Genomic DNA, 22388 nt, shown 5'->3' with positions numbered 1-22388 from the left:
CCTTTCAGACAGGGGGGGCGGGAAGGAGACGTGGAAAGGGGGCGGTCCGCTTCGTATAGTAGACTCCGATTGGCGGACAAAGGTGCTGCTCGTTTTCGTGGGGGGAAGTTTACCGAGTGGGGCGAAGGAACCAAAATAACAGACGTACGTAACGTAAACAAGGCTCGGGTTATTCGGCGCACTCAGATTTCAGCGCTTTTATGTCGAACTGCAGAATCTACACGTCTCTCCACCACAATAACGGTTCACCAGACTGTTGTCCTCCGAAACGTCGAACCTTGCGTAGCTCTGTTAACCTCTAAATCTAGAAATCTAAGTTTCTACTCTTTTAACTCTTTGACATTTACATTGCAGTTTAGTCGGCTGACACGTCGTTTTTTGATACAGCACCTGCATCTAAATTAATATAATTTATTAATAAAATATTGACGCAATAACATCTTACAAACGATAACTATTAGTGCCCAGAACGACACCGGTATTGGGCCTTTTTTGACCCTGCTTGGACGCCGTCGTTTGGCCGGATGTAGTATTGGGAACTGCGGGAGCGTTTTGAACCTCTTCGATATGCTGCCTCCTCCCCGCGTCGGTGACTGGACCTAATGGAGCACTTTCTGGACCACTTCGAAGATAGGAGTGAAGCGGTCAGTCACTCATTTATCTCCATTATGACATCTCGGAAATGCTGCCCATCCCTCGGCGTCGCCGCCTGACGGGGCTGCATCATATCGGTGGTGTGTTTGTTGTGTTGTGATAATGGCAATGCGATAACAGCGGCCCGTGTCGCCCTCTCCCCCGCAGGAGCGCGAGTGGCTCAAAGGCGTTTATGGTTTTGTGGGGAACCAGCTGCTGCCACGCTCCGAATCGACGGCTCCCCGTCAGTCAGCAGGCCACGCCCCATGCGAGGCACCAGCCCATGCCCCCTGCCCGTTACCTGGTGCAGGTCAGTCGACAGATCAATACGTCTCAAGACTGTAGAGTCAAATAATCCGTTGGTGATCTGATTTATTTGGTTATTTTACACATTAAGGTACACAGACTGAGTAACACAGGTTTGTGTGTGTGTGTGTGTGTGTGTGTGTTTGTGTGTGTGTGTGTGTGTGTGTGTGTGTGTGTGTCTAGGTTGTGGATGGTGTGTGTCGACCCTCAGTCTGCGTCTGGTCAGTAAAATACAAGAAACGCTTGAAGCGAGCAATGCGCACACACTGCCTGTCAGCTACAGGTAATGTAGCACGCACACTGACAGTGTTTGTCTACTGGTTGCTTGCTGGTTGTTAACTGTTTTTTCACTGGTTGCTAGACTGGTGTCTGCCGCTGAGCTGGTTACCAGGCAACGCGTTGCTTGTGTCAGCAGCCTGTCTTGGAACACCATTCAACACAAAGTCTGGGTGAGGGAGGCAGAGAAGGCCCTGCCCCATCACAAGGCGCTCCCTCGGGTAAACTTACTGCTGGTCGGTCATTTGAGGGCGGGGCAGGATGGAAGGTGGAGACTGACGGACACCAGCGGCAGTGTGACCTGTGAGGTCAGTGTTTATGCCATCGAACCAACAAGAGTTATAACCAATCACCTGACTGACTGTGCTAATTCTCTCTCTCTCTCTCTCTCTCTCTCTCTGTCCAGTGTGTCTGTCTCTCCCCTTTGTGGATGAATAGTCTTGTCTTCATGCCGCATTGGAACTACATCCCCCAAAATGCACCAGCGAGCAGCCTGTTCACTTCAGAAGGCCATTTGGAGCTGATTGGCCATCCGGTGCTGCTCCACCCTGGCCCTGAGCAGGGATTGGCTGTTGACGCTGGAGGGCCAGAGCTTAGCCGAGCAGTAGGGGTCAAAGAAGCGGTGGCGTGTCTACTCAACAGGTGTGTGTGTGTGTGTGTGTTGTTAGTAAGATAAACATCTAAACACCTGTCTCTCTGTCTACCTGTGTATCTCTCTGTCCGCCTGTCCATCCAACCGCCTGTCTCTCTATATACTTTTCTGTCCACCCGTGTCCCTGCAGGTCTAGAGGCTTGCGGCTGCAGCTCTGCGCTACAGTTTGCGCGGTCAGCCCCCTGCTGGACGTTTCTGGAACAGCCTTCTTCTGCCTCACGCTCACAGAGAGCACGCACACTCACACGCTGCCTGTTCTAGTCAAGGTGAGTGTGCACATGTGGTTGTGAAATAAGAAGATTGTTTTTGATATTTTAATTCAAATTGTGGAATCCCACAATCAGGTTGACACGTGATTTCTGCTTTTTTTAGCACATGAGCACATTTGGAAGACACCTCTATCCAAAGTGACTTTTGCTAAGGTCCACCAGTCAGTAGTTGTGGAGAGTCAATATGTTTTTATTTATTTTTTCTTAAAAAAAAAAAGAAATCCTCTGAGATGCTTCTAAATGATTAAAATGGATTATATGTAAATAATTATGTTCTAATGAACCCAAACTGAACCTCTGTACTGGGTCACTGCAATTCTGCTTACGGTAGAATTGAGGACTATAGACTAATTGAGTTCAGAACTCTCAATATGCTGAAAGTTCCACAGCTTGCTGTCTTCAGTTTCACTCTGGTAACTGTTTTGGTAACTTGAACACGGTGTTAAACTAATGGAACAACAAAACTATGTGAAATGTAAAACTAAACGATCTTAAGATGTGAGAGACATCACATGTCAATGACAAAAACAAGATGAAAACCAAACTACAGTGTGTGTGTGTTCCTGAATGGATTAATGATGATATGATTTTATGTTATTCATTTAAACCTGCAAATCAATGTCATAGTCAAGTGCACTTTTGACTTTAGATGTATTGATGTTATATCGAGCTGTTCAGTGCTGCCCCCGGTGGCGCTGGGAGGGAAAGCACTGAAATCATGGAGCGGTGTGTAAATCACTATTCAGCAGCCAATCGGGAGGCTGGATGGACAATGTGTTATCAGTCTTTCTGACTGTTTCTCCGTCTTTCTGACTGTCTGTCTCTCTCCCAGGAGCCCAGCTGTTTGTGGTGGAGCCAGTGCGTGTGCGTGGGTCAGAATGTGTGTGTTACGGCGCTGCGCGCGTGTGTGTTGCGTGGTTGGAGATCAAACAGTGTGTGGTGTGCCACTGATCAGTCTACGCTGCATGTTCTGTCTGGGGACACACCCTTACCTCCCACACACTTAAACGCACACGTGCCATCTGACACACATGCACCCTACGCACCCTCTGACACACAGGCAGCCCACGCACCCTCTGACGCACACGCACCCTCTGACACACACGCACCCCACACCCTCGCGGACACGCCGCACACACCCCCTGACACGCAAACCCCTCGCACTCTCCCTGACGTGCACATAGTGTCGGATGAGCACTTGGAAGAGGCGGAGCCGGAGAACAATGCTGTCCAATCATTTGTCAGGATGAAAAAATCGAAACTCATCAATTACCAGGTAAATAACCAACAAGTGTTTTTTTTTTGTTTTGTTTTTTCCCCTTCCCAAGTGATTTGTTTGGACGGCGTTTTTTAAATCTGTTCTACGAGGGACGTACGTTCATAGAGAAGCTAGCCAGAGAGGTGAAAGGGTGTGGTCGCTGAGGTTTAACCCTGCGCCTTCTCACGCGATAGGGTGTGGTCACGGAGGTGCTGAGTGAGGAGGCGGGGCTCTACATGATTGATGGACAGGTAGGCCTGTGTCTGGTCTATCAGCCCCCCCTGAGGAGGAGACTCCGCCCGGGCGACAGTTTAGAGGTATCATCCCTCCGCCCATCTGTCTTCCTGTCACTCTCCCCTCTCGTCCTTCCTCCATTCTGTCATTCCCGGGCTCAGCCTCGGCCCTCCCTTCATCGCCCCCCGTAACCGCGTGTCTTTCAGCTTCACGATGTCCACTTCCTGTATCGGCCCTGTCCCGACCTCCCTCCCGGCGTGCTCTGCGTCTGTCTGCGCTCCACTCTGAAGGTCAAGGCCTTCAGCAGGGTCACGGGGCCAGAGGTCACCGTGCCAAGCCACCAGCCGTTGTCGCGGCTGCTGTTGAAGCCCAACGTGAACGTGTCTCAGCTCCTCTGGATAAGTCACGTGACCGCGCGGCTCCAACGCAGGTGTGGGTCACATTAGGGTGGGCATTGATAGAATAAAATATCCAAATATCTTTTGACAAATACCTCACCGAACTTTTGGGGGTGATTGGGAATATATTTACATTTTTATATTTATATATATTTTTTTTAAGTTATCTTGACACAATTCAATTACAACATAAGTACATATCGTATTGCACCGACATACAAAAAAAGTGTGTGCGTGTGTGTGCACAGCCTCGTGCCCAGCCTGCTGACAGGAGAGTTGGTGTGTGCCGTGGCTGGTCGCCTGCTGCAGTGTGTGTTTCGAGGAGGAGGAGGAGGAGGAGGAGGAGGAGGAGGACCAGGGCCAAGAGATATTTATACAGAGATACTGGACGATGTACACAGCTGTCAACTGACCCAGGTACAGCGTTGCATACACTCTGTGACACACAGGCACACACTGTAAGACACACCAGCAGATTGTGACCCCCTCCCACCCCCTCCCCCAGTACTGTGTGAATGTGTCAGTGTGTGAGTATCGGTGTGTGAAGGAGTGCGTCGACGTGTTGGAGTCACAGTGCTGGCTCGGCCTCTCTCTGAGCTCTCTGCTGCCCTCCGGTGGCTCCAGCTTGACTCGGGCCGAGCTCAACCCGCTGCTGGCCTGGTCGTACCGCCTGCAACCAGAGGCTGGAGCCCCGTCCAGGTAGCACCACACACACACACACACACCGCTCACTTCCTATGGGGGGGGGGTCGTGGACACAGATCGGGCCGAACCTTAGACTCAATCACACTTTTAACCTGGACTCACCGAGATGGCGTCTCTCGGTCACGGTTTCAAATTGTCTCAGACTTGCCTTGGTCTTGGTTTGAAAAATCTGGTTTCCAGAGGGAAGATTAGAGATAATCTAGGTCTGAGTGAAAGTTTGTTTAAATTAAACCTAGCCAGAGGCAGGTTTATCTTTGAATTAATGGATATGGGCCTCCAGGTCGACCTTGACAATCAAGTAAATGGATAATCTGGACGATTTCAATGATGATGAAAGTGTAACACCAGGACCGGACAGAAGGAGCTAGCCTGTCCCTGATTACCTTAGTCTGGGACTTCCTAATCTGAAACTAATCAATCTTAAATAATGCAACGTCTCAGAAAGGCATTTTTCAATTCTGGATTATTTTATTTTTATTATTTTTCATCTTAGTCCTGATTTAGAGGTAAAAGCCCATCTGCCAAACCGCCCCAGAGTAATATAATTTAGTCATGGTTACTGTACAGTCTGAGAGACCTCCATCATAGTAACAGACTCCTACGTCACCGTTCTCTCTGTTTTGTCTCTGTTCTCTCCCTCAGCGCACGGCGCCCCCTGCTGCTCGTCGGCGTTTTGGACCTTTGTGATCCGACCAGCGCGCACGCACACTCCTCGCCGCACACACTCCAGCTGAGGGACCAGACGGGGACAGTCGCCTGCGTCGTCACGGAAACCAGTGACGATGAGGGCGGAGGACAAAGAGCGGCCTTCACCACCGCCTGGATCGGTACCCCGCATGCACACACACACAGACACACACACGCGTGCACACACACACACACACACACACACACACACACACACACACACACACACACACACACACACACACACACACACACACACACACACACACACACTCACTCACTAAAGTTGGTGACAAAGAAGTGATATGGTGGATGAGCCTTTTATTGTGGTAAAGGTCATTTTAAATGTTGTTTTGAGGTATAAAATGAAATCCGCTGTAATGTGGGATACAGCACAGTGAGACAGTTTACTCAAGTGGAAGATCCCTACTCCCTAATCCCTACTAGGGATTTCCTGTGAATTATTGTTTGTTTACAGAGAGCTTCGGGAGCTTATTCCGATCGTCCCATAAAGTTCCTCCTGTGTGTGCGTGTTTCAGGTTGTCTGGTGTGCGTTCAGAGGTTCACCATGGTAACAGAGCGGTTCCTCCAATCAGATTTCCCTTCCTATAAACACCTGGACCAACACAAACACATTCAACACAAGCACTGCAGGTACACACATACAACAAAGACACACACACACACACACACACACTAATATACACTGCAGTTGCAATGTTCTAATTTGAAGATGTTGTTGCAAAAAGACTCATAAATGAGTGTCTGTGTGTGTGTGTGTGTGTGTGTGTGTGTGTGTGTGTGTGTGTGTGTGTGTGTGTGTGTGTGTGTGTGTGTGTGTGTGTGTGTGTGTGTGTGTGTGTGTGTGTGTGTGTGTGTGCGCGCACGCGTTTCAGAGTGTATCTCCAGTTTTGTCTGAAGGATGTTGACATCCTGATTCCCTCCGTTTCCATGGTAATGCACCTGCGAGAGAGGGACGGGTGGAAGGAGAAGGAAGAGGCGAGACGGAGAGGGTGGAAGGAAAGGACACCACTGATGGACACCACCAGCCTGCTGAAGGATGGCCTCTCTCCATGCGTCTCCGTGGTGATGCGAGTGGAGCAAAAAGAAGGCGTGGCATGGAAGGGCGCAGCCTTGGGGCGGGGATCGCCAAGCTTCCTGGTGCGAGCCGCCATGATCGGGCCGGTGGTAAAATGGGGCTGTGACCCCAGGAATGGCCAGGTGACGGACCATCAAGTGGAGCCAGACATGAACACCAGGGTAAGTGGCGAGAGTGTCCATCCCAGAATGCGGCGGTAACGTAGACATGAACAAGTGAAGGGGAGCGGATGTGGAGCCCTGGGGGACTCCTTCCCATTGTCCTGTTGTCAGGCTGTCGTGTAAGATGCAGCTGCAGTCGCGTTGAAGTGGAGCTGCAGCTGCCAGGTTGTTCTGTCAAGACTTATAAATTATAGGAACCAACAGTATAATAATTTGTTATTTGTTGATAATTGGTTAATTCATTCATGGTTGGTTGTTGATTGAATAGTGTTCTACTTTTGATGAATAGGTGTAGTAGATGAGTAGAATACAGTAAGTGTAGTATATAGGTATATGTATTAAAATGGAGTCTGTTAGTATGTGTTCGACTGCTTCCAGTAGACCTGGAAATGAACGCGTCAGTGTCAACAGTACATCTGAATGGGGAAAAATTATATTTTAATTCAATAGTCTACTATATTGTACTGAAACTACAGTATGTTATCCATATTCAAATTATATTTACGGAACACTTCCAGTGGAATATTGTTAAAATAGGTACAAAAGCCTATTTTATTGATAAGTATCTGTCTCTCTGTCTCTCTCTCTCTCTCCCCCTCTTTAGGTAGATCTGGTATTTCAGGATGCTTGTGTTCGCTGGTTTCCTCTGCTGCAACGTGACTGTTTCTACCGACTTGTCGCCCAAAACACACAGGTACTTACAGTACACACCCCAAACACACAGAAGGGCTATTAAACGGGCCCTGGGTCTAAATTATTAAAGACCGTAGTACAACATTGCCGGTACTGTTAACAGTATATGAGAAATTAAGATTTCTTTCTGTTTATTTAGGCTATATAACCCTTTTCTAACTTGCAATAAGATTAAGATATTCGCCTAAGAAGCGTTTTCGCTATTAACAAAAGAGAAAACTCTCCTCTCTCTCTCCCGCTCCATCACCGGAATGGAGATATGTGCTTGGGGGGGCGGGGCCGGCTCCCTCTGCCTGTCTCTCACACGCGCATGAGGAAACGAGGGCGCAAGACCGCGCCCCCTCTCCATGCGCAATGTGCAGAAAATAAAGCAGTGTCAATTCTGCTCTTAATTTGTTTTCGCTTTTCTCTTAAAAAAAAAAAAAAGAACCGATAAGAGCTCACGCATATAACGTACATTTAAAGTATTTCATTCCCCTTATTTGTAATTCCTCATTGAAATGTAATTCCTGTGCATTTTGTAAGCTTCTATCTGTTTTATCTGTTATCTGTTATTGTAATGCAATGTAATCGTTGACGGAAGGGTTTCCTGAAGGATTTCCTGAAGGGGTGCAAGGGATCACAAAACTCCCCGTTCGGATCGTATCACGGCTTCAAGTCGTGGATCTGATCATTTTTGGATCAGCAAAGAAAGAAAAGGGAGACAAATAACTTCACTTTCCATTTATTCTGCAAAACACTTAAAGGAACTTTGTCCAGTGTTTAAATGAAATCTTAAAATATATAAAATATTCAATACTCAGTTGTTAAATGTAAGTGCAATATGAGGCTCACATCACACCTTCCTTTAAACATGGTAGTGAATAAAAAAAATAGAATTAGATCTGCCCTCGGTAACGGAATTTAATCCCAGTATCGTGTTCATTTTCTCACGTTTATAACAAACTAAATGTCATAAAAATCCGTTCCGAATTAAGTGAGTTTCTCAATAAGTTACTTCCAGTCCAGGCACATTTAATCATTATAAATAATTGTATTTTTGTTTTTAGTGGAATAAATCTAAACAACATTTTTCATACACTTTCATAGATAAAATAAATGCTTGGGAAGAGTAAGAGTCATCTCTTTTCAGTGAGCAGAATGATCCGGATCACTGAAAAGAGACAAACTTTTCCATTCACTACAAGTGTGTCTTCTCCTCCGTCCACTGCTGATTCGAGCAAATGATCGCTTTAAAAAGTATCAGCGGAAGTGAAACTGTGTTGGTTCAGTTTGGCAGTTGATCCCCGGTTCACAAGCGAGCCGAAACCGTGGGGGTTGAACCGGATCGACTACGTTCCGTTGCCCCGCTATTTCCGACTGAAGATTGGGCTCGCCGACTTTCAGGGGGAAGCCCCAACATATAGATACAAGCAACTGTCAACTCATTATATATGCATAAGTGGGGAGACTGCTCTGAAACCACTTTCAGGAACGGAAAAGAAACACCGTAAATAATCAAAGATTTGCTCGGCACACAAATTAAAAATGCTTCATTGATCCAGAAGAGAAACATTACCCTTCACTTTTACTGGTTGATAAGGTGTGTGTGTGTGTGTGTGTGTGTGTGTGTGTGTGTGTGTGTGTGTGTGTGTGTGTGTGTGTGTGTGTGTGTGTGTGTGTGTGTGTGTGTGTGTGTGTGTGTGTGTGTGTGTGTGTGTGTGTGTGTGTGTGTGTGTGTGTTTGCACGCACGCACGCCAGGATCCCAGCGTTCTCATTGGCTCCGGCATGGTGGGGAGGGGTGGGGTGGAGTTGCACGCTAACCCGGCCCTCCAGGTCAGCTCCAATTGGACGTTCCACACCCTGACGCGCCTACCTCCCGTTGTGCTGCGCAAGCAGGTATTGGATACACAATGGTTCCAACAGGATACACACTCGTATTATACACACAGTGAGACGACAGAATGACGGTCACACCGCTCCATCTGTTTCTGTCTCTCTCTCGGACTCCACCTGTCTCTCTTTCTGTTTCTCCAGTGCCTCTCGCCCAAAGTGATGACTGTCTCTGAGTTATTGGATTCAAGGTAAACCACTCATCTCCGTCAGCTCATCATCAGTTTATCATCACACTTTGTCATCATTAGTTGTTCGTCGCAGCCTCAATGTTAAAGCTCCCACGTTGGAGAATGCACTTGAGCTTCTTCCTTTCATGAGACTTCAGGTCTTTTCTTCTCAAATATGTTAATTTAGACGGCGTCGTTAAATAACATCACATGACATATTTTATTCTTGTATTTATTTTAAGATCTCATTTAAAGAGTTGTATTGTAATACAATGTAATCCAATGCCCTAGAATTAATTTGATTGTTGAGAACTGAAATAAACGTCTACAAATATAATGTAACACACAATGTCATAGGACATTCATAATTTCATGACTGTGTGGTACTACTAAAATTATACTGAAACTATCAGCAATAAAATTAAACTGCCATGGAGTGTAAGCTGTCGTGTGTGTGTGTGTGTGTGTGTGTGTGTGTGTGTGTGTGTGTGTGTGTGTGTGTGTGTGTGTGTGTGTGTGTGTGTGTGTGTGTGTGTGTGTGTGTGTGTGTGTGTGTGTGTGTGTGTGTGTGTGTAGTTCAGCAAAGTTGGTGTGGTTTCAGGGTGTGTTGTCTCAGAGAACTAACCTGCAGGAGAACACCATCGCTGGGAACACACACTCCAGTAAGAAAGCCAACCTTCACTTGGGACATTGGGCCTGTTCGGTGTCTGACTTTTTACCGATTGTCATTCATTTTGTCTCTGTTTGCTCTCTTTGGAATTTATTTTTTGGAAAAACCTGAAAATCCTCAAAGACAAATATTTTACCACAAATGTTCGGTAATGACTTGATTGTGGGTTAATTTGTGTGTTTCCATGTTAAAGTGACGGCGCTTTTGCCTATTTCAATTTTAATTATTAAACACAAATTGCAACACAAAGAAAAATTTGATTTATCATCCTGTGTGTGTGTGTGTGTGTGTGTGTGGGGATGTGGGGATGGTAGCTCAGGAGGTAGAGCTGGTGGTCTAGTGATCCAAAGGTTGCTGGTTCGATCCCAGGCTCCTCCTGCTAGCATGCTGTAGTGTCCTTGAGCAAGACACTTAACCCCTAATTGCTCCTGATGGCTGTGTCCGTCGGTGTTTGAACAATTGTAAGTCGCTTTGGATAAAAGCGTCTGCTAAATGACTAAATGTAATGTGTGTGTGTGTGTGTGTGTGTGTGTGTGTGTGTGTGTGTGTGTGTGTGTGTGTGTGTGTGTGTGTGTGTGTGTGTGTGTGTGTGTGTGTGCGCGCGCGTACAGAGGCTGGTCTCAGAGTGCGACTGACAGTCTCTGATGGAAGTGGGCGGAGCTTACAGGTTTACCTTGATTTAAGCCACTCCCACTACATGCCTGGCCTGTTGCCTGGCAACACACTGCTGATGTCAGCCTTCCAACGCAGGATTTCCAGGTCTCTCTCACACACACACACACACACACATTCATAGCTGAATTGTTAATTAGAAGCAATTAACATCTCTTATACTGTACTTACTTTTATGCTGTCATTACTGACTCTGGGTTATTGTGTGTGTGTAGGTCAGGAAGTGTGTATTGCAGTTCTCTTCCTGTGAGTTCAGTTACTGTCACCAAACTGGGAGACACCAGGTAATCTGTGTGTGTTTGTCTGTCTGTCTGTCTGTCTGTTTGTGTCTGTCCGTCTTAACAGGAGGTTCGTTTCTCTGTCTCTAGCCCCTCCCCCCCGGCAGTTCCCATCATGCAGCTGTGTTCCTGGCTGCAGGCGGCGGAGCAGAGGTGCATTGTGGGTCGTGTGAGAGGTCATGTGGTGTGCGTTCTCTTTCTGCAGTTGCAGTGGATCTGCTCCCTGTGTGAGAGTGTGCACACACAGGTACACGCACACATACACGCACGCACACACACCAACTTTCTGTACACACATTTAAACTAATCTAAACTCCTCTCTCTTTCTCTTCCTCTCTCTCTCTCTCTCTCTCCCTCTCTCTCTCCAGTCAAGGTGTTCCAGCTCTCAGTGTAGTTCCACTTCCGCTGTTTTCCAGACCAAAGCAAAGTAGGACTCTCCTCTCCCCCCCTCTCCTCTTCCTCGGTGTCATCTCTCCACATTCAATATCATTTAAATAACTATTTTAATGTAAATTAAGTACATGCATTGGTGTGTGTGTGTGTGTGTGTGTGTGTGTGTGTGTGTGTGTGTGTGTGTGTGTGTGTGTGTGTGTGTGTGTGTGTGTGTGTGTGTGTGTGTGTGTGTGTGTGTGTGTGTGTGTGTGTGTGTTTGTACTAGGATCGTGATGGAGGATGGTACAGGGGAGGCCCATATTTGGTTTTCCTGTCCACATGTCCGTACTCTGCTGGGATTGGCTGATTGGCAGTGGGCGGGGCTACAGAGAGCGCTGAGGGTCAGAGGTCACATCCAAGTCTCTCCCCGGGGGCGTGGCCCTGTGAGGAACCCTGACAACACTTCCTCCGTAAGTCTGACATGACTGTCACAATTTTATTAGATTATTATAATTATTATTATTATTATTATAATTATTATTATTAACCAAATGTAGTGATTTCTGTGTGCTTGCAAAGCAGGTGTTTGATGACCCTCTCCAGGAGTACCTCTGCTGTCTGTGCAACAGTGACGCCGTATGTCGCCCTCTGACACTCACCTGCACAACACGCGCATACACACAGCGCACAGAGGGTGAGTACACATGTACACACACACATACACACACACACACACACTAGAGCAGTTTGTTTACTTGGTTGATCTGCACACAAATTGAATCAGGTTCCTCTGTTGGAGAAGCAGTGTTTTTATATTTGATCTGGCACAGAAGGACTTCTGACTGTGGATTCCCGCTACAATTATCAGTTAAAAAAAAAAAAAAAATTATTATACCTATTTATGAGTAGTCATAATAACTTCAATAATAAGTACCTTTCAAGCAATCCAAGGGGAGGGGGTGAGGATTGTATTTCTAAAATACCTCTTTTTGGGGTGAATCGAGAAGGATCCGTGTTTCAGTGCCTCCTCGCCGCATGTCGTTTTCAACACATCCAACACGCCATTTTGTTGCAGGCGACGTGCGACGATTCACCCGGGGAGAAACGGACTTCATGACCAGGATGTTCAAACCCTTCCAAATGAACTGCACGCACATAGAGACGGACGCCTAGAGGCGGACAGACGTGCAGACAGACAAGTCAGCCTGTAGACGGGTCCACAAACAGACAGACAGGCCGGTTGAAAGACAGGTGGGCCGAAGAACGTGTACCAAACAGAGAGGTAAACAGAAGGTTGCAGACGCGCGGGCAGGTGAAGACGGACAGATCCGATGACGCCAAAGGGGGCGGGGCTTCCTGACGAATCAGCGCAGAGGGGCGGAGCTGGTCGGGTTCTGAACATTTAGTCCGTTGGTTGGACTGAAACCTTTTCCCCTCTTCTGATTTAGAATACGTTTTACTCATTTCTGATTCTGCACTTTGACCCGTTGGTGCTGAACCTGCCCCACGGGAGAATCCTCCGCTTCGCAGCGAAATGCAATCATACGGAGAATATCAAAATATGTGCAATCAGATATCGATCGTTGCCAAATGGACCATGTTTAATGATTTTGAGCAAATGTAAGATGCGGCGGTGACACCCCAAAATAAATTACTTTCATGGAGATCCGCTCAAATAAGGTTAACATGCATTTTTAAGATTTTAACCGTGACAACGGTGTAAATGCACTGGAAATGTACAGCAGATTTATTTTTATTTTTATTTAAAATTAATTTGGGCCCGAGCCACATCTTTTTTTTTTTTAGATACATACATCTAACTTAATACTTGCCTGGTTGCATGATTGAGAGATGTGATTGATTGTGATTCAATGCAGCAAGGCGTAAAAAATGTCTATTTTATCGGGAGATTAACATGTAACTTTGATTTAATAAATGTAATGTATAAATGTAATGTTTGTCATTTTATATTAAATTGATTCATAGTATTCAGGGTTTTTTTTTCATTTAATAATGAGAGGAATGAGAGGAGGAAAAACATGTGAAATGAATTCATTTGTTTAAGAATCCTGTGTTTAAAAGTTAGAATTTCCCAAAAGTTGAGTTTGATTAACAGACATCGATTTACAGACAGTGAGTACTGTCTGTAAATCTATCTTTTTTTGGGGGGGGGTTGCCTCAACACTATGAGGTATCGTCCCGAGTGTTTCGCAGTATCACCGCAGTACTTTTATTCCCGGACTGATGAATGTGAATATTGCGCAATTTGGTTAATTTGTTTTGTTACGTTTCGACAAAAAAAAACGCCCGTCCCCGCTGTCCTCCAATGAGGAGGAGCCAGTGTGAGGGAGCGGGCGGGGCTTCCGGGAACCGTTGGGCGGATTTGAAAAACAAAACCGCCGCAGCTGGAGCAACACGACAGGTCAGTGAAACCGAGTGCCACTGCCACGCACCCGAAAACATATCCGTACGTACGTCGGCATGAGAGTCGATGTTAATCTCATTTTGTGCTGTTGGTTTGGGCTCATTTGAACATGGCGACAATAATACGGCGACATAATCCATTTTTTTCCCTCCTGTGCGGATTTTGTGAGGAAACATCAGAAATGTCAAAGCTCTTTTCTTTAAATGTCTGACGTTGGGTCCGGACCCTGCTGTGGGATTTTACGATGTGAGGAGTCTCTCATTCCGATACCGCGTTTGAGCCTGATATCAATCTGTGTGTGTGTGTGTGTGTGTGTGTGTGTGTGTGTGTGTGTGTGTGTGTGTGTGTGTGTGTGTGTGTGTGTGTGTGTGTGTGTGTGTGTGTGTGTGTGTGTGTGTGTGTGTTTGCTTTGCTGTTAAATTTTAGCAGAAGAAACGGAGGACACGGACTGACCTCTGACCTCCCTGAACAATCACGGCAGCTGCGAGAAATCTGTCCGGCGGAATAATGGACGCCATGCGATCCCTGCTCAGACATGTGACGACTCCTCCATTGTCCCTCCGTCATTCCGTCCTTCCCTGCTCCTCTACCTTGTCTCCATTACTCTGTTTCTCCCCTTGTTCTCCCTCTCTCCACCAGCCGATGGGGATGGATGATGCCGACGAAGAGGACGCGGCTCAGGAGGTCGAGATGAGCTTCCCCCAATCGGACGGCGGGCCGGCGGCGGAGCCCGGCAGTGACATCACGGCCCTGCTGTTACGCTATCGTCGTGGTAACCGGAAACGGGCTTGCTGCCTGTGTGTGTGTGGAGCGCTCATCTTCACCACAGGTACACGCAGACACTGGCTGAATACTGGGTCCTGATTGGCCTTGAAATTTGTGTTCCACTTTGTCGTCGCAAGAATTATCACTTTGGGTGGCAATAATCACAAAAGAAACCGCAAGATTCTGGTGGGACTGATATTCAAATTGATGTATTAATGGAGCAATATATTCACCACAAAATTGGGCGTTGTCTGTGTTTCAGCCTTCCTATTGGGCTTTGTTGCGTTTCGCGGGTCGCATAATTTGCCGGTCCCAGCGCGGGACGAGGCAGAGGGTCTTGGATTGTACCGTGCAGTGGGGAAAACGGGGGTGTTGTATCTCGGAGAACTGCGACAGATGCTCCATAAATACTTAGATAACCAGGACATCGAAAGCACTGTCAGGTACACACACACACGCACACACACAGAAAAAATTTGAACTATTTATTTCAAAGTTGATATATTAATATTTTTAATATTAATATTTTCTGATAAATCGTTTCCCCGTATCAGGAGGGTCAGCAGGTCCAGCCACGTGCCCGGCTCCGCAGAGGGAGTGAGTCTGGCCTCAGAGGTTCGACAGACCTTTCAGAAGCTCCAGATGGATCGAAGCTGGACCCGGTCTGTCCACGCTACGCTGTCCTTCCCTGACAGGTGAGAGACATGTCGCACACACACACACACACACACACACACACACACACACAGTTTGTCAACATGGTCTAGGAAGGAGGAAATGTGTCTGACTGGCAACACTTGTTTGGAAGACAGAATCTCACTGTTCCCTCACATAGCACAGCAGGCTTTACTGTGTGTGTGTGTGTGTGTGTGTGTGTGTGTGTGTGTGTGTGTGTGTGTGTGTGTGTGTGTGTGTGTGTGTGTGTGTGTGTGTGTGTGTGTGTGTGTGTGTGTGTGTGTGTGTGTGTGTGTGTGTGTGTGTGTGTGTGTAAGTCAGGAAAGTGCTCTGTGGTTGGTGGATTCCGGAGAACGGATCTTGGAACAGTTTCCACTGAACATGCTGGATTACTGTCCATACAGTGCTTCTGGAACAGTTACAGTAAGATGGCTGGATGTTTAGATGGATGGATATTTACCTGGATGGATTTTTAGATGGATGGAGCCTACTTCTCTCTCTCGCCCTCTCCAGGGGGATGTGATTTACGCCAACTATGGACGCGCGGAGGACTTTGATTGGTTGAGAAGCATGGGTGTCTCGTTGACGGGCTGCGTGGCGGTGATGCGCGTTGGAGGCGGGCTCAGTTTCGCTGAGAAGATCCGATTGGCCGAGAGCCACGGAGCGGGCGGAGCGTTGATCTACCCGGATCCGGCCGACATTCCACAAGATCCGAGGAGGCTGGGACTGAGCATGCACACTGCGGTGTCCGATCATGTACACGCACGTTCGCGCACCGAACATACACACATAACGTGAAATGCACACATGCTCGTCCATTTCAACCAATCACACACCGTTTCCCGCTTTCCGTCCGATCAAAGGTTCATCTGGGGTCGGGGGACCCTCTCACGCCTGGTTTCCCCTCCACGATCCACACCCTCTTCCCTCCGATCAAATCGTCCGGTCTGCCACGCATCCCGGTCCTGCCGATCAGTGCTAGCAACGCCGCCAAGCTTCTCAGGTAAGCTCCTCCCCTCTAGGCGACAGAGAGCCAATGGCGTGTCTTGTGCGTGGTCGGCGCGTTCTAAGGAATTGTTGTGAGCTTCTCCGTCTGTCTCTCTGTCTCTCTCTCGGTCTCCCCACCAGCCAGCTCTCGGGTCCCTTGTGTCCCAGGTCCTGGCAGGGCCGGCTGCCTTACGTCCGCTGTGTCGTTGGTCCAACCTTGAGCCCTGGAAATGGACGCAAGGTCAAGATGGCCGTCTACAACACCATGAGGCCCGTGAGGCTCACCAACATCTTTGCCACGCTCCAGGGGAAGGTTGAGCCCGGTAGGCACCGAGCGGGTGGGGCGGGGACATGACCCTGCGTTTCCGCGACCGCCGCCTTCACTGCTTGCGCGGCAGCTGCACCGCTTCCGTGACCGCCGTCGGATGCGTTTTCCATGGTTTTCCAACATGTACAGTGTTATCTTGCAGATCAGTATATTATTGTGGGGGCTCAGAGGGACTCGCGGGGTCCAGGAGCGGTGAAGTCCGGTGTCGGAACAGCGATCCTGCTGGAGCTGGCTCGAACGTTCAGCACCATGGTGAAAAACGGTCAGTCAAAACCCTTTCACCATGACTGACTGACTGACTCTAGAACATTTAGCATGGTGTACAATAACCAGTGAATACCATGACCGTATCAACTTTTGACATCTGAAAAATCGGGAGGAAAAAAGTGTGTGTGTGTGTGTGTGTGTGTGTGTGTGTGTGTGTGTGTGTGTGTGTGTGTGTGTGTGTGTGTGTGTGTGTGTGTGTGTGTGTGTGTGTGTGTGTGTGTGTGTGTGTGTGTGTGTGTGTGTGTGTGTGTGTAGGATTCTCTCCCAAAAGAAGCCTTCTGTTTGCCAGTTGGGACGCCGGAGACTTTGGACACATCGGCACCACCGAGTGGGTGGAGGTCAGTTCCGCTCCGACCGCCGTGAAGCGTCATTTAAACGCCATTCACATGTATGGATGCCTGGGCTGTACACGTCTGTGTCCACATGTCTGCCGACCTCCGGTTGCCAGGGTTACCTGTCAATGCTCCATCTGAAGGCGGTGGCGTACTTCAGCCTGGATCAGGCCGTCACCGGTGAGAGCGAGCATCTTTCATGTTGTATCACTATACACACACACAAGCACACACACACACACACACACACACACGCTCTCTCTCTCCAACATGTATCGCTATCTCTCGACCAGGTGATGACTTCCTGTCGGCCCACACTAGTCCGCTGCTGGCGGACCTGCTGAACTCAGCCATCAGACAGGCGAGTGCTCTCACTGAAGGTGCCGACAGACTACACAGCCACCGTCCTCCCATCGCTGGGGTGTTCACGCTGCATTTATTTATATATTTTTTGTCTTGCGGACGTAGCGGTGTTCAAACCACACCTTGCCTCACGGACAGCGGCCGTTTAAACAACACGACCCCCGCACGTGACCCCCACCCCTTGACTTTGCCAAAAGTAAACCAAAAAAAAAAAAAAGAGCTTTATAATGAAGAATGGTTTGCCGGTGTAGGTTCTCGCTGTCATAGCTGCGCGTGCGCCCATTTCTAATGTGGCGACAGAAAAAAATAAGGACATTATATACATTTGGAGGAGGGGCTGGTGGGGAGACGTGGATTAATCCTGCAGAGAGATGTTTTTATGACTATAAATTAAGTCCTGAAAAGTGAAGTGGAACGAAAATACCTGATATTTTTTTATTTTAATAGACATGACAAGCATTCCGTGTACACTTTTATAACATAGTCATATTATGACTCCTCCTTTTCTTTATGTGCTCTCATTGGCTCGTTCGCCGTTGCTTTCGTCCCCAAGCTCCCGTGCGATTTCGAACCGCACGAGCTTCGTTGTCCACGTCCCAAAGCTTTCAGGCTCGAAAACCTCGGGAGCTTGGGGGACAACTCAAAAAGGATTCCGGGACAGGCCCGTGTCTTAGACCCGTCCAAACTATCCGAGCGACGGTGACGGAAGTGTGCCGCGAGAGGTGCCGACGTGAAGCGTTTTTTCGGTCCGGGACAACGGGATCCCAGGGACAAATATCCTGTCGTCTGAACCATCAGAAGACTTTGTTTCCAAGAACACCTGTTCTCACGGCAGACTTGTTTTCCTGCACTTACCAGGGGAACAGACTGTTCCACGGGTGAGAACACAGTCTCCCAGGTAAGCAGTCAGCTTCCAGATGAGACAAGAAGTGTGTGTGTGTGTGTGTGTGTGTGTGTGTGTGTGTGTGTGTGTGTGTGTGTGTGTGTGTGTGTGTGTGTGTGTGTGTGTGTGTGTGTGTGTGTGTGTGTGTGTGTGTGTGTGTGTGTGTGTGTGCGCGCGCGCGCGCGGCAGGTGGAGCATCCGAAACATGCAGGTCAGACCATTTACAGCCAGACTGAAAGAGAGGGGGGCAGCTGGAAGATGTAAACACACACACACACACACATATATATATTGAAACAAAGGAATACACAAGGAAAGGTGCATGTTATTCCTAATTCCTCGCTGTATCTCCAGTGTGAAGCCCTTGGATGCTTCCAGCGCAGCGTTCGTCTTCACAGCGCTCGCAGGTGTCCCGGCCATGGAGCTGCGGTTCAGCAGGGTAAAAAACCAGCACCTGCAGCGGTGCGCTCGCCTCACGATTTGGTGCGATGGGCGGTACAGGTTTCAAGATTCCCCTATACAGTTACAATTTTTTTTTCGCCAAAAATTGAATCGACTGTAGGAGATTCTTCTATTTGTTTTTTTTCTGAGATACGTAGTTTTCATTGCAATTAATACAATCTCTATTATGAAATAAATCCGCTTTTAAAAGCGGGCGCTTCTCGTCAGACTGTTCCTGGATGCGACTTGCACCGACCTGTCTACCCCATGAGGATCTCTGACGTACTTTCAAAATTTTTGTTAATTTGGTTGGAAACATCCCATCCAACAATGTTTTGAAATAATTGTGATTCGCTAAAATAATTGCCATCAATTGATGATTGTAATTACTGTGACGGCACGGTACGGTCATGCTACAATGCACATAACTGTTTCCCTGTAGAAGAAAGCCTATCCCTTTGTCAACACCCCATTGGACAATACGGCTCGCCTCCAGGAAGTGCTGGGAGGTCGTCTGGGGGTCACGGGGCGGAGCATAGCCGAGCTGGTTGGACAGATGATGCTGCGATTGGCCCACAACCACATCCTGCCACTGCGCATCACTTCCTATGCCGAGACTGTCCTTGAGTTCAGTACACAGCTGAACAAACACACTGCACAACTTCAGGTGCATGCACGCACGTACGCACACACACACACACACACACACACACACACACACACGGAGGAGAGTTGAGCGTGAGTCCCAGTTATTTCTTCTAGAGGTGTAGGAACAATTTAGTAAGTGCAGGTGGAGGAATGGTAGATGGATGGATGGTGGTTGATGAACGACTATAACAACCAGTGTCAAAAAGCCACTGCCCGGCCTGCTACACCCCTGTGTTGATCTGGTTGTGCTTGGCCTATCCCTCCCAGTGCCAGAACTAAACTCATACACCACAAAATAGGCCGATGGTTTGCGGGACGGGTGGGGTGCAATCTATGTGGGGATGGATGTGGTGAGCGGCCGCGATCTTGCAATGAACTACAATTATCAACAACGCACATTGATTGCTGGGGTTTCCGAGGTGGCGGGGAGCTGGGGGGTTGGTATGGGGGTGTGGTTGGCTGGGGGGGGGGGCGGCCGGCTGAGCCTGGGTGCTGGCAGCTGGCGGCTGGTGCCGGGTGGTTTCTGGCCTGCTGCGACCTGGCAGGGTTGGCGGGGGGGGGGGGGGCGCTGGGTGCTCTCCAGGGCTGCTTGGGGGCCGCTGGCCAGTGTGGGTTGGGCTGCGGGGGGCGGCTGTCGGCCTTCCTCCTTCATGGTTTCTCTGCGGCAGGCGCCCCAGGTGTTGGAGGTTCTCACCTATCTGGCTGTCTGTGAGTGTTGGCGGGAGGGTGGGGTGGGCTGTCATCTGGCCCGTTGCGGTATGGGGGGCTTTGCCTTTGCATAGTGGGCATGGGGCGGTTCTGGCACGGTGTCGGTCTGTTGCGCGGGACCTGGCTCTGGGCCTGTGGTCCACGCCGCAGGTCCCCGCATGTCCTCTCATCTGTAGCCCGGGTTCTGCACGTGGGGATGGGTTGTATGTGTGCGCTTTGGGGGTGCAGGGTCTCCTTTCGCTCTCTGGGACTTGTTTATGCCCCTCAGGGCCGTGCTTTGGCTTCAGGCTTCCCCTTGGGGCTGGGGGGTCTTCTGTGGCTGCAAGGCCCGGTGCTCGGGGCTTTCCTGCGGCCGTGGAGTGTCGATACGGCTGCGGGACGCAGGGGTGGCTGCGGGGCCCTTTCTGCTGCTTGGAAGCGCTACAATATATTTCTGACCTCATACACCAGAACCAAGTCCTGTACACTCACCAGTGGACACACTCTCTCTCTCTCTCTCTCTCACTCACTCACTCACTCACTCACTCACTCACTCACTCACTCACACAGACTGACCCGCGGTGATTCCCCCCGCTTGGAGTAGTGGTAAGATGGTTCTCCAAAGAGGGGGATTAGTGGGGGTTCTGTGTAACTGCTCTTGTCATCCTACAGGTCGTCCACAGAACAGAGTTATTGCAGCGGTTGTTGATGATTAAAGAATGAATAAAGAGTGGCATTGCAGGTTGAGAAGTTCAACTCTACTTGCAGACTACCTCTGTCCTAGATGTAATGGAACAAATCCTCTGTGTTGTATACCCAGCGTGCTAACAGCACAGGTTTAAAAGAAAACAAAAAAAAAACGTCACTGCCTTCATTGTCTGTCTGTCTGCCTACCTGTCTGTCTGCAGGATGCAGGTATATCCACTCACTGGCTTTTTAGCGCCAGAGGAAATTTTGTCCGAGCAGCAGTTACTCTGAAAAACTTCATCGACAACAGTGACACTGAGGACGCTGTCACAAAGCAGTACTACAACACCTGCATCATGAGGGTACGCATACTACTAATACTACTATACACCACCTGCATCATGAGGGTACAAGTACTATTAATATTACTATACACCACCTGCATCATGAGGGTACAAGAACTACTAATACTACTATACACCACCTGCATCATGAGGGTACAAGAATTACTAATAACTACTATACACAACCTGCATCATGAGGGTACAAGTATTAGAAATACTACTATACACCACCTGCATCATGAGGGTACAAGAATTACTAATAACTACTATACACCACCTGCATCATGAGGGTACAAGTATTTGTAATACAACTATACATAATCTGCATCATGAGGGTACGAGTATTACTAATACTACTATACACTGCCTGCATCATGAGGGTATGAGTACTACTAATACTACTATACACCGCCTGCATCATGAGGGTACGAGTACTACTAATACTACTATATACCGCCTGTATCATGAGGGTATGAGTACTACTAATACTACTACACACCACCTGCATCATGAGGGTACGAGTACTACTAATATTACATACACCACCTGCATTATGAGGGTACGAGTACTACTTATATTACTATACCACCTGCCTCATGAGGGTACAAGTACTACTAATACTACTATACAAGGTATGAGTTGATTTGACCTGGTGTGCTAGGACTACAACTAGTCATAATTCAACTAAAACACACACCAGGTGGGTATTTTTGATACTACTACACCTCGTACTGCCTATTATCAGGAAGTATTCTAAATACTGTATGGTAATAGTCTCTCTCTTTTTGTGTCCGTCTCTCTCACCCAGGTGGAACACTACTTCCTGTCTCAGTACGTGTCGGCGGCTGACGCTCCGTTCCGCCACGTGATCCACGGCCGCGGGGAGCACACGCTGAGCGCGCTCAGAGAGCGCCTGGCCCTGTTGACCTCCGACCCTGAGCGCTTCGACCCGGTCCGTTTCCGCCGGCAGCTGGCGCTGTTCACCTGGACGCTGCAGAGCGCCGCCAACGCCCTCGAGGGAACCTTCTGAGACGCCGACGCCGTCCTCCCTCCCGGCGGTAGCTCACAGGGGCAGCGGCACGCTCGGGCAGAGGTACCGTTCCCTGCCAGATTCGAGGAAGGCGTGGGAGGAGGCCGCCGCGCTCTGATT

The 22388-nt window shown here is 48.6% G+C and overlaps 2 protein-coding genes across 2 annotated transcripts; both read left to right on the top strand.

Annotated features, from left to right (window-relative positions):
* The first annotated feature begins 534 nt into the window (after positions 1-534).
* ctc1 (CTS telomere maintenance complex component 1) lies at positions 535-13308 on the top strand. Its single transcript, XM_080023582.1, has 26 exons — positions 535-644; positions 802-943; positions 1123-1222; positions 1301-1523; positions 1622-1857; positions 1998-2133; positions 2969-3412; positions 3589-3711; positions 3835-4058; positions 4275-4334; positions 4377-4443; positions 4532-4725; positions 5374-5558; positions 5958-6072; positions 6315-6678; positions 7283-7372; positions 9113-9250; positions 9389-9435; positions 9991-10076; positions 10696-10843; positions 10972-11040; positions 11125-11281; positions 11403-11461; positions 11693-11876; positions 11989-12100; positions 12482-13308. The coding sequence occupies exons 1-26, from the start codon at positions 603-605 to the stop codon at positions 12577-12579; spliced, it is 3843 nt and encodes a 1280-aa protein (XP_079879708.1). The 5' UTR covers positions 535-602; the 3' UTR covers positions 12580-13308.
* Positions 13309-14338: 1030 nt separating this feature from the next.
* Positions 14339-22323, top strand: tfr2 (transferrin receptor 2; the record flags this gene model as incomplete). Its single annotated transcript, XM_080023580.1, has 17 exons — positions 14339-14368; positions 14471-14603; positions 14859-15039; positions 15151-15291; positions 15589-15694; positions 15785-16027; positions 16135-16274; positions 16400-16581; positions 16729-16848; positions 17109-17191; positions 17302-17365; positions 17479-17546; positions 18621-18691; positions 18786-18870; positions 19315-19539; positions 21116-21256; positions 22047-22323. The coding sequence occupies 17 exons, from the start codon at positions 14339-14341 to the stop codon at positions 22266-22268; spliced, it is 2235 nt and encodes a 744-aa protein (XP_079879706.1). The 3' UTR covers positions 22269-22323.
* Between the last annotated feature and the right edge of the window lie 65 nt (positions 22324-22388).

This window comes from Zeus faber, assembly GCF_960531495.2.
Source record: "Zeus faber genome assembly, chromosome: 22".
Classification (NCBI taxonomy): Eukaryota; Metazoa; Chordata; class Actinopteri; order Zeiformes; family Zeidae; genus Zeus; species Zeus faber.
This window is presented reverse-complemented; position numbering and strand designations above follow the sequence as displayed.